The sequence below is a fragment of the Saccostrea echinata genome, unplaced genomic scaffold, assembly GCF_033153115.1.
Source record: "Saccostrea echinata isolate AGI-Se365-2 ecotype Australia unplaced genomic scaffold, CSIRO_AGI_Sech_v1 ptg000001l, whole genome shotgun sequence".
Taxonomy (NCBI): Eukaryota; Metazoa; Mollusca; class Bivalvia; order Ostreida; family Ostreidae; genus Saccostrea; species Saccostrea echinata.
Window position 1 is genome coordinate 45,493,073 of NW_026889750.1, and position 12,195 is coordinate 45,505,267.

At 33.0% G+C, this 12,195-nt stretch overlaps 1 protein-coding gene and 1 long non-coding RNA gene across 2 annotated transcripts; both read right to left on the reverse strand.

Annotated features, from left to right (window-relative positions):
* Window positions 1-6,459: 6,459 nt before the first annotated feature.
* LOC133197808 (uncharacterized) lies at window positions 6,460-8,839 on the reverse strand. Its single transcript, XM_061334013.1, has one exon. It carries the CDS (start codon window positions 8,837-8,839, stop codon window positions 6,515-6,517), a length of 2,325 nt encoding a protein of 774 aa, XP_061189997.1. The 3' UTR covers window positions 6,460-6,514.
* Window positions 8,840-10,326: 1,487 nt separating this feature from the next.
* On the reverse strand, window positions 10,327-11,777 carry LOC133180047 (uncharacterized). Its single transcript, XR_009720256.1, has 3 exons — window positions 11,700-11,777; window positions 10,618-10,794; window positions 10,327-10,419 (listed from the first exon to the last, which is right to left on the reverse strand). It is a non-coding gene; the product is annotated as an uncharacterized LOC133180047 (long non-coding RNA).
* Window positions 11,778-12,195: the final 418 nt, after the last annotated feature.

The following is a 12,195-nucleotide window of genomic DNA, read 5'->3' on the forward strand; positions in this document are numbered from 1 at the left end:
TTATTGAATACAGAAGGATAGATGGTTTTCATATTGCCCTTCAATCTTTTAATGTGCGATTTTAACATACATCTGATACATTCAATCTATTCTGACAAAGTGTCAAGGCCTTCCTTTTCATGTCTGGCCCATACAATTCAAAATATATGAAAAAATAAGGAGTTATTGCACTTGATAAGACAATGAAATATGACAATATACAAGTTTTAACACAACAAAGGTAGAGCCCTTTAAGCTTCCGTAATTAACAGACATATTTTTGTATTCATATGAAGCAAAATTCATTCAAAAACTTGTACATGAGAAGAAAGCACATTGCTGTGGCCTTCAACTAAACATGTAGATATATTGACGACATTATCAATTAACGATAGTTACTTCCATTTACTTGTCAACTCGATATATCCTAGTGAACTTGAAATAAAAGATACCACAGAGTCTGACACATCTGTTTCATATTTCGATACTTTACTAGAAAACGACGTTAATGGTAACCTAACAACAAAACTTTATGACAAACATGATCATCTTCCCTAACTTAAGTAGCAATATACCCTTATCATATGCATCTCCATATGGGGTTTAGGGCTCCAGTTGTTTCAATATTATTTACACACTGAATTGTCTACGAGATTTTTCCTTTTTCCCATCACGACAAGGAGCATTGGTCGGGTGTGACCGGTCGGCAGGGGATGCTTACTACTCAATGGCACCTGATCCAACCTCTGATGTTTTTAGAGGTCCGTGTTTGCTCTTCTCCTTATTTGTATATTTTTTATGGACTTTTGAGCTTAATAACTGTTCGTTATCTCCATATTTGATTAAATAATGGCTTAACAATTAGTGTGAAAAACATCAGTCAGCATTCGACTTCATGATAGGTTGTATTTGCTGACAAGGTTATTTCATCGACCATAGAACTTGCAAAATGATGACTTTAAAAGAGACTGTTGATATCTTTGTGTTATCAACTTGTCAATAGCTTGCTTCGTTTTAGAACTTTTTCGTACGTGAAGTATGCTCTTGCGTATCGAATCAACTTTGCGATATAAATCCCATTTCTAGAGTTGTTTTCTTACAACAATGATTGTCGCGCTACGTAAAACAGTTGATATTGTGAAATCTGACTTTATTCCAAAAAAAATTTTTTGGAAGAGAAATATTAAATCAATCTGACAAAAATAAGCGGATATGAAGGTATCTTATGAGGGAAAAAAGGTCTGATGTACCATTTTTAGTTATACAGTTGAACATGTCTTCATTTATATATATTTTTTTACAAGATCATTATAACCTGACCGTCTTTGATTTATTTAATGATATTGGATACAAGAGTTATTCTGACCACACTGAGCTGGTTGAGCTTTTTTGTGGTTTGAAGTGATGGCAAAAGCTACACTTTTAATAAGGAATAATTTAAAGCGGATTTAGAGTTGTCCTTCCTTAATCAATAATTGCCTACTTCTCGTGTCAGTCTAGGGGATATGTATTTCATGTGCCTCTTAAAATTAGCGAAAAAATCAATTTTATTCATATGAATATTGAAAAACCTATATCAAGGATCATTGCGTTGGATATTATTATATATATTGCTTTTGATTTTTTTTTTAATGAAAACGAGATACAGAAATTAAATGAAATATGGAGATATCGAACAGTATTCAAGCTCAAAAGTCCATTGAAACGATACAAATCAGGAGCAGAGCAAACACAGACCTCTAAAACATATTTGTTTAATACGTAGATTTTATAAAATGTCAGATTTTGAAAGAAGCAATTTAGCACCAAGGATCCACGAGAACATAATTGACTTAGCTTTCGATATTTCTGATAAATCTAGAAAAAAGACGTCTTAGAGTATAAAAGAAAATTAGAGCACCTTTATTCTGTTATAGTCTTATTATTTTGATGAGGACACAAATAAGCTAAGGCCATTATTTACACACTGAATTGTCGACGGATTTTTTTGTTATTTCCCGATCATGACAAGGAGCACACGGCGGGTGTGACCGGTCGGCAGGGTATGCTCACGCCTCCATGGCACCTGATCCCTCCTCCGATGTTATAGAGGTCTGTGTTTGCTCTGCTCCTGATTTGTATTGTTTGAATGGACTTTTGAGCTTGAATATTGTTCGTTATCTACATATATTTCATTGATGCTATGTTATAACTATGTACGTTTAGAGATATGTGTTTTTATGCATTATGAATATATTATGCAATTTGATAGTGAAGTAATATTTCAAAATCAGTGTCTCAACTTAAGTTGTTCAGAACATTATGTTCATGTTCTATATATAAAAAAAAATCACTATTTTATATTTAACGTATATGCAGGCTTCTCTATCATTTGAAATTACATACCAGTTAAATGACATATTTTTGCAAACTTGATATGAAAATATTCTTTACATAAGTTTCAGAATTGAAGAAATATAAATTAGACGGATGTTCCATCATTTATACATTTCCTATTAATCCCAAGAGGTACTTGAAATATTTTTCCTTCATTAACTTCATTAAAACGCGAAGTAGGCAATTATTGCTTAAGGAAAGACAACTCCAAATTGACGTTAAATTATTCCTGTAGCTATTTCCCATTATCTGTGTAGACAAGGAAACTAATGCCTGGGAGTGCGGTCATAATAATTCCTGTTTCCAATACGATAATATTATCAAATATGTTAAGGTTATAATGATCCTCTTGGCATATGCATACACATATGGCTTAAAGTGATTCCTCAAATTGATCAATTTCGTTCCCATTCACATACAATGTCATCATCTAATTTTTTGCCATATTAGATTGATATTTGTGGACAAATGGATGTTTTATGGAATGTAGTGACACGTCAACAGGGGATGCTTACTTCTTCTAGACACCTGATTTCACCTCTGGTGTGTGTTTTTGCCCGATGCACGTTTCGTTTTGTTTTTATAGGATTTATGAAATTGATCAAAGCTCGTTATTTTAACTTTTTTCATTACACTGTAGATAATTTCAAAATACCATTTCTATGTTAGAATAGAATTCCTAATTATACGTAGCACGACAATAATTGTTTGAGGAAGTACGACGTCAGATTTAATTGGAATCATAAGTTTCCTCATTTCAGCAGCTATCAATGATATGAACCAGGGACATGAGTATACTAATCGATAATTAGAAGATATTTTATATGTATTATAGAAAATATACATATGTATTTCAGTTGTATGAGAAGATTATGTAACCATTATCAAAACGATGCAAGTTAAAGTATATTTGTATATAAAAGTACTTTATCTCAACAAACATTTACTTTAGTAATCAAGAGTTTACGTATATACTTTGATACCTTGATTTATTATTCAATATGAAATTTCGATCTTTAATTTACTATGCTAAAAATTTCGATATCTTGGTTAACTTAAAAAAAATTAAATACTATGAATTACTATACGCAACTATACTTTACTATTATATAAATAGATTACTATATTTTTGAACATGTTTCTTCCATTTGATTCTTCCATTTGATTCCGGAGTGATGAATAGGCTATTTTAATTGAATTTGGAAGGAAAAAAAATACTCGTTTGTTTGGCGATCCTTAAACCTACTAATTATTTCTGTCAACATGCTATTTGCAAGATAGCTTAAATAATTGCATGTAATTATATGTAGTGTAAATTTATGAAAGAAATTTAAAAGAATTACTCAAAGGCTTAGATATTCCTTTTGAAGGATCCATTTGTGAATGTGTATGGGTGGAGGGACAACTTTTCCATGCATTTAACTGAGGCTTTTGCTAAATGGAGATAGGATGGCTAGTTGTATGTAAATATTTCTGGAGTTATGGCTAGTTGTATGTAAATATTTCTGGAGTTATGGCTAGTTGTATGTAAACTTTTCTGCAGATATGGCTAGTTGTATGTAAACTTTTCTGCAGATATGGCTAGTTGTATATAAACTTTTCTGCAGATATGGCTAGTTGTAGGCAAACTTTTCTGCAGTTATGGCTAGTTGTATGTAAACTTTTCTGCAGTTATGGATAGTTGTATGTAAACTTTTCTGCAGTTATGGCTAGTTGTATGTCAACTCTTCTGCAGATAATGCTAGTTGTATGTAAACTTTTCTCGAGTCTTTGTGGTCATTCTGATACACAATCGTCAATAAAAATATAAATAAGTTAATCAGTGATAATGCGTCCGCTCTAATTGTTGCATAATAAAAGGAAAATAACATCAGAGGTTATCATTCCTACATACGACTGTCAAGGAAGAAATGTAAATAAGGTAATCTCATTATATAATACAATGATAATGCATCCGATCTGTTGTATAGAAGGAAATAATCTTAGGAGTTATCTTAGAGTAGGGAATCTCCTAGAAGTAGGGAATCTCAGACTGCCTCCAGCTTTTTTTTAATTATGAAAGACACACTCAGGATAAGTTAGAAATCATTGCCCTCATTCCTTACTTCTAAGGAAATGGAAGGTGATAGACTATTAAATGCGTGAACTTTGTGTTAGGAATATTGTGAGATCTGAAAATGAAGCATTTTTTTTTTTTAAAAAGAATTATAATTTTGTTAATTTTATTTTCATATAGCGATAGCCTTGTGGTAGCCTTATGGTTGGGCACTCCTGATTGAGAGGTCTGGATTCGTTTCTATTTCTACAAAATTACTTTGTAAAAAATCACTGATTCTACGCATAAATACTCTGAGGCTGATGTATAAAGGATACTGGAGTTCCTCGTTGACAACATCTATGTAGTCTTTGGAGACACTGAAGCTCTTCCAATAATCTGTTTGAATTTCACTGGGATCTAATTGTGCTCTTTTATTCAGCTTTTCCATCGTCAACTTTCATTTTTTATGTAGTAACATTCCACTATCACCTGCATATGATGTTTATGTCTTCAACTTATTCCATGATCAAGAGAATGTGCTCTGAGTACATTCAAAGTTTTATTCAAGGTAGGCTACTGACAAATGAGTTGATGTTACAGAGTTTTCAACATCTCGTTTAAAGTCAGCATTTAAATTCTATGGTCGTTATAATGGTCTTGAAATACAATGTTTCATATTTTGACTGATATATTTCAAGCCAACTTCATGCTAAATTTGACTACGGATTATTCTGTTTACCTGATCATACTTATTTATAGGATTCAATGTGGGTGTGACCGGTCGACAGGGTATGCTTGCTCCTTCTAGGCACCTGATCCCACCTCTGAAATTTCCAGGAGTCCGTGTTTTATGTCCTGTTCACAGATTTGTATTGGTTGCAATTTTTTTTTTTGAGATCGAACACTGTTTTTTTTATCTTATCTTTTACCTATTTACCCTAAGACATTTAACATAAGTGGTGACTGTTCCTTCGACAAGCGCCCGGCATAAAAAGTGAAAGTCACGGGTCTTTCAGATGAGACCATATAAAAAGAGGTTCTGTGTAATGGTAGGCGTGATAACGATAAAGATCCTTCACTGCTACGGCCGAAAGGAACAAATATAAGCCAAAATTTGTGGCATTTCACCTACAGTAGGTTAGATCTCTAGTTTCGAATGTTAAACAATAAACGGTAAATTTCTTAATAGTACTACTTTGAATTTTTAGATAATCAGTGTTTATTTTACAGAGAATACCATTTTCTTACAGTAAAATTTCCATGTGCAGTGGATCTAAACATCGTTGTAGATACTGACAAATAAAATATACGAAAAAGGCCTTTTTAGATAGTAAACTTGTACATTAAATTTGTATACAGGCCTGGAAAATCTTACTGTAAATTAAACGTTTGCAATGGATGTACTATGACTGATTTTCTGTTTTTATCTCGAACCCCCCCCCCCCCCCCCCAAGCTCCTCCCTGCAAAAGATCAATACATAAGCTCTATATCTACTTTATGTGCAATAGAAAATAAAAATATAAATTTTTCTATGACAACTGAGGAGGAATCTTAATCATCTCATTATTTCGATGATAATAAAGGATATCCGTCACAACCGTTTATTGATTGATTTTATCGGGGGGGGGGTCAAAGTGTTGTTCAAAAGATTCCAGAGACAAAAAAGTATTCTTTTTTGGTGATTGCCTCATAGCATTGTCACTCTTGAATGGAAATGTAACATATCATAAGTATATTTAAATTTTTTATGAATATATATTTTTTTTATTCATGCACATTTCAATTTTTAATACAAATTTTTAATTCCAAAACATTTGTATTACCTATTTTGAAATAGTCTCAAAGTATATTTTTATCATTACATCCCTAGTATTAGCCGACTAAGTTTAATTCAATTATAAAGGGACCTGCATAAATGTGTTTATGCACTTTTATTTTATCATACAAATTACTAGTATATACAAATAAACATACTTTAATTAAGATAGGAATAGAAAAGAAATTAGTTGATAAAAATTCACAAATTATGCATTTCATTTCAACTTGACATTTAGAATGCTTTATTTGAATGAGATGTTTTATTGCAATTATTTTTCCAAAACTTAACGTATTTATAATCTTTAATTCACAACAGTCATCTTAAAACCGTTTTCAGTTTTCTTTCTCATTTCTCTTCTGCAGTAGTAATGGACAGCATTCTTGAGCTCAAGGGATCTTTGTATTTTCCACTTGGTTTCATTTACTTGACAAACACTGTTTATTATTTTAGGAACCAGACAAACAAACAGAGTTATGGCAGCCTGCATAAGGTCCGACATACGTTTGAAGTCTTGGAAATCAGAAAGCACTAATACTGAAACTGACAGGACGGAAGCAATAAAGGCTATTTTCAGAACAGAAACAAATATTTCTCTCCGAATCGGTCTAGTTGTTTGAATGACATAAGAAAAAAGCTTTCTGGGGATACCCTGAAATTCGTCCACCGTATGAATTAGGGAAATTCCCGGATACTTATTTTCTGTCTTGAGCTTCTCGCAGACGTCTCGAACATGAACAAATAAGTCGTCATAGACGGAGTGAATGAAGTTGATGCTGTCAAATATGTACATAATGACAGTGATGGCAAGGATAACGTACCCATAGGAGAAATCAGGATTGGCAAACAATCCCGTGTAAGTGTACGTCAGGATCTGTGAAATGAAGACGAAACTGTCGATAAATATAATACTGAAGAAGTACAGTAGAAGCAGCAGTATTAGAAACACCAGCAAGGTCATCACGGGCCTGAGGACCCGGATTATAGTGGATCGATTGGAACAGAATGATGCAACTGCACCGCAATAGGCCCTTACACAGGTTATAAATAAGAAAACTATTGGTACTCCGAAATATAAAATACACAGAAGTAATTCAAAAGAACACATAACACAGTAAAGTGGAAATGCTAGTATCCAACAAATGTGCAAAAATCCCGATTTTCTTTGAAAAAGTGAATTCCATCTGGCCAGCTGGATGATTAAACAGTATCTCCAGAACTTAATGTTTAACAACATCAGGAAATGGGAAACCATTATCATTTTGAATTGTTTGTACCCGTTGACATTACGAACGTATTGAAGAGAGCCATACTTAATTTTGATACAAATGTCACTAGTTAAAGGTGAAATAGATATTCCCTCGGTATTCTCTGTTAATCCTTTTGTAAGAAATGTGCTCAGATCTTTCGGAACACATAGGAATAGCAGCGAGAAACATATAAAAAGTACGATAGCCGGAATTGGTCCATAGAAGTGGTACAAATAGTTAGATCTTTGGACCGTGATGTTTGATATTAGCATTGAAAGAAATCCCATAGGAACTCCTTGTCTCACACTTTCGACGACAAATTCTCTCTCTGTGTATTTGTAAATAATCAGCTTTGTTGTAAGAACAGAGAGACAGGCAACTAGAAAGAAACATCTACAGTACCTCTTCGACAAGCAGCAAGCATTGCTTTTAAAACACTCAAAAACAGAGCTGAATTGTAAAGGGTTGTAAAATATTACGTTTTCATCTTTATCTATATCGACATTTGAAACCTCCTGTTCATCTACGTAAGTGTATGCTAAACCTCGAAACGTTCCATATTCCACAGAAACTTCTCTTCCAATTTTCAAACGGTTTTCTTTGTCTGGAATACATTTTCTATATAAGAATCCAACTATGCCAAAGACAGCAATGGGTGAATAGAAATAGACGAACGATCCCAGCAAAAAGGGTAGAAACCATTTCAGTTGATGTCGCTTTTTCTCGCATATTATCAGATTCTTCTCGTAGTTTTCCCATCTGCAACACCTGTAGGTCAAGGATTCAAATGGACAGAGAGCGTAATGGCACATCGTCCATTTTTCATTACTTACCAGAATTCTTTCTTTATAGCACCACACACTGCTATCATATTTCATGTTCTCTTTTGAATCAGATACGAGTTTTCTTGTCATATTCGCCAACGCTCTTGCTATGCCAAAAGTTGTCGCTGGAAGTCCAATCATCATGTTGTCACAGTTTCCATGATGGACGATTTCTATTGGCAGGTCCCGAAGCGTGTGAGAATCGAGAAGACCAAACGATAGTACATTATATTCTACTGGCCAAGAGAGATAGGCTGTAGCGCCATCATTCCCATTGAATGTCCATACCCATTTGTATGCTTCGATCACACACCGAGTCCAGCGGACAGTCACATTGCCAAAGTGGAGATTAATCATGACAAAATTGTAACCGTAATGTCGAACATTTTTGGAAAATAAAGTTGCAGACGCTGAAGATACGCTTAAATTACAGTCATCAGTATTATTATAAAACATAGGAAAATCATCCAAGCAATCGTATCGAGACTTTTTCTTTGATCCGTCCACTGTCACCGTGAAAAACAAAATTATAAAACTAATTTTAAGGAATTCCATTATAAACAAGCTCTGTATCGATTATAACAGTGCAGTAAGGAATCAGTGTACTCCGCAATCTGAAACAAACTAGACGTCAAGGAAGTATATACATAACATTTCCATTATAATCGACTTAGTACTTCCTTTTTCCTGTGGAATTACATAAATTTTCCACATTGATTATATGATTATCAATATCACATACTTCTTGGTCCACATGAGCCAAATGCTCAGAAGAGTATTGGCGTCTTGCTGTCTGTCTATCTGTTTACAATATACACGTATATTTTTTTTATTGTTTGGAAACTTTTCATACATGTATTTTGATAGACTATACTCGGTCATTTCCAACCAAATTAGTTAAAAACATCCTCGGGTAACGGGAATTTGAATATGTTCACACCTTTTTTCAAAGGGAAATTATAATGAGATAATGAAAATATGGGTTCATTTAAAGATCTTTATATAACCATCTTCAATGCTAAAAAAGTTTTGAATGCTTTTATCTAAGTGTAGATTCAAAATTGATCAATTTTTGGCCACTGGGGCTTGTATCTGATCACAATCGGCGTTTTAAGTTTTTTTTTTATAGAAGTCCATATGACACGTTTTAATCGAATTTCTTTCCAAGAGCAGCAGGTCAACTAGTCATATATGCAAGAATCAACAGGTGGTTTACATTCGTGTGTTCAAGTCATGACCCCCGTGACTAAAATGGGTCCCTAAATGTAAAAGGTGAAGATGATAAACAGTGGACAGTAAAGAATACAAATCAAGAAAAGAGAAAAAAAAACATGGACCCCTAAACACACCAGAAGTTGGATCAGGTGCCTTGGAGGAGTAAGCATCCTCCCTCTGTCAACCGGTCACACCTACCGTGCGACCTTGAGCTGTACTTTTTCCGATGAAATAAGTAATCCGTAGTCAAATTGGTAAATAAAAATGGCCTGAAGATTGGTGGAAAAAAGATCGGTATGAAACAGCCCAAAAATATTTTGCATTTCTATGATAAAAAAATGGAAAAATCTCATCAAGAATGACAGGTTCAAAATAAAGCATATTAATATACTAGTATTAGCATCTTGTTTGTTCAAATTTCCCCAGGGGCTAGGATGGGCCATAATAGGCTTAAACCTTATACATAGGCACATATACCAAATTTTGAAATATCTTTTCAAAAACAGCAGGGTCAAAATATGCAAGCTTCTTTGGGTAGTGAAGATTCAAGTTTGTTAGAACCATAGCTTCTTTGTTTAGGTCAGGGCAGCATTAGGGGGCTAAAACTTTATAAGGGATTATAATACTGTAAAACTTCTAAACATATCAAATATTAGTCATTTTATTATGTGAGCATTTTCATTATTTGTATAAATTATGCTCCCGGGGGACAGGGCAATATCAGAGGGTCAAATTTATATAAACAAAAATGTAGTCATAGGAAGGGAATATCTTATTGTATGGAATATGTTTATAATATCAATGAACAAAACACAAAACTCTCCCTAGATTCTTGCAGTAAAATCTTCATTCATTAATCTACAGAGATTTACAATCGTCAAGATGTGCTTCTTTTTAGTCCTGGTCCACCAGAGGATATCCTGCAGAAGAACGTTTAAACATACACGTAAATAATTTACCGTCTATCCTTTATTTAATAATAAATATATAACATGTAATTAGAAATGCATTGGCAATATCATGCAGACAGGTTTATGCCTAAGTCAAATTTAGGAAAAAACTATTCAGAAAAAGAAACAATACTTCATCAGATTATATGAGGTTGGATTTGAGCTTACAAGTTGAGATGAATGTCTACTTTTTGAACCCGACACAAAATAGACAGCAGTCCTTTCTAGCTTGATAGTCCTCACACATGAGAACTAGATCCGCCCCATAGTCTCTGTAGTAGATCTCATTACAATACAAGTTCCCAGCAGGGTTAGACTTGCATGCTGTTTCCACTGGTCGAGGTCCTGCGTTAATTACAAGATAAATGAAGTAGAAAAATAATAAAGTTCTTTTAAAGAAGAAAAAATACAAAAAAAAAAAAAAAAAAAAAAAAAAAAAAAAAAAAAAATTTAAAAAAAAAAAACCAATTTAAATGTGTTTGCCTTTATTGAATAAATTAAAAATCAAATGCAAAATATTAAGTGTAAGAAAAGTCATAACAAAACCAGCTTAATGTTTTGTATGTCTTTTGGAGTAGTGTGTCAAGTTTTAGAATATACAAAACCTAAAAAAGAAATGGTTTCAAATACAATTTTATATTTTTAGAAAACACGGCAGGCAATATACTAGTCCTCTGTCAGGATTGGATCGAATGCATACTCTACTTAAAATATTTTTTTTAAAAATAGACAATGCAGTTTTATACTTTTTTCCTTGAAATTCAAACTCCTTTAGTAATATTTTAAAACACCATATGTATGTTATAGATCACCTTTATTACCGTTTTTAAACGGATCATAGCCAGGGCCCCTAGCTGTACCTGGTAGCTTTCAGTTTATGTAAATCATTTTAATAGGGTAGGCAGAAAAATTATTAAAAGTAAAAGAAAAAATCTATGATATTTTACGTGAATGGTTAAGACATTAGATGAAAAAAAATCACAATACACGTATTACAAATAGATAATATAAGCATAAGATGCCAACTTAGACACAGAAATACTATATAAAATTGTGTAATTTAGGGTAAAGAGTAGATTTTAAAAGATGGTTAAACAAAACAACTATGATGTAAAATTGAAACCGCTTCAAGATCAGAAAAAAAGATAATGTTTGATTAAAATATTTTAATGAGAAGTATTGCTAATGTTCTAAAAATAATACAGCAAATTAGGTATCATTTACTTACATTATAACTAAAGATTACTTACCTGACCAAATAAGAAACAAAGATATAGAAATAAGAACTGTCAAACTCTTGGCCATTGTGTTCTCAATTTACAAAAATGGTATACAAATATTTCCACAACGTTACTTTTTATACTACCAGATGTGCATAAAAAGTCCAACTTAATACTCGAAATTATGTCGTAAACTTTATTCTATAATAAATTCATCTGGTTCAACATTCAGATAAAGTACCGTGACATTTCCCTCTTTTAATATACAATAAATGTTAATTCCAATAATTACAGTTGTGCGCATTTGCCCTAGATGCCCAACAGTTGTGAGTCATTGAACTATTTACTGTTATCAATTATTAAGTTATATAAAAGGTGGAGATAATAAACAGTGGTCAATCTCATATATCCAGAAAGAATACGATTCGTGAACAGGGCAAAAACACGGACCCCTGGAAACACAAGAGGTGGGATGAGGTGCCGACCGATCACAACCGCCATGAGCCCGCTGTATTGATCACGTAAA

What these genes read in the sequence shown, in the direction of transcription:
- LOC133197808 (XM_061334013.1), bottom strand. Translation starts at nt 8,839, where the DNA reads ATGGAATTCCTTAAAATTAGTTTTATAATTTTGTTTTTCACGGTGACA.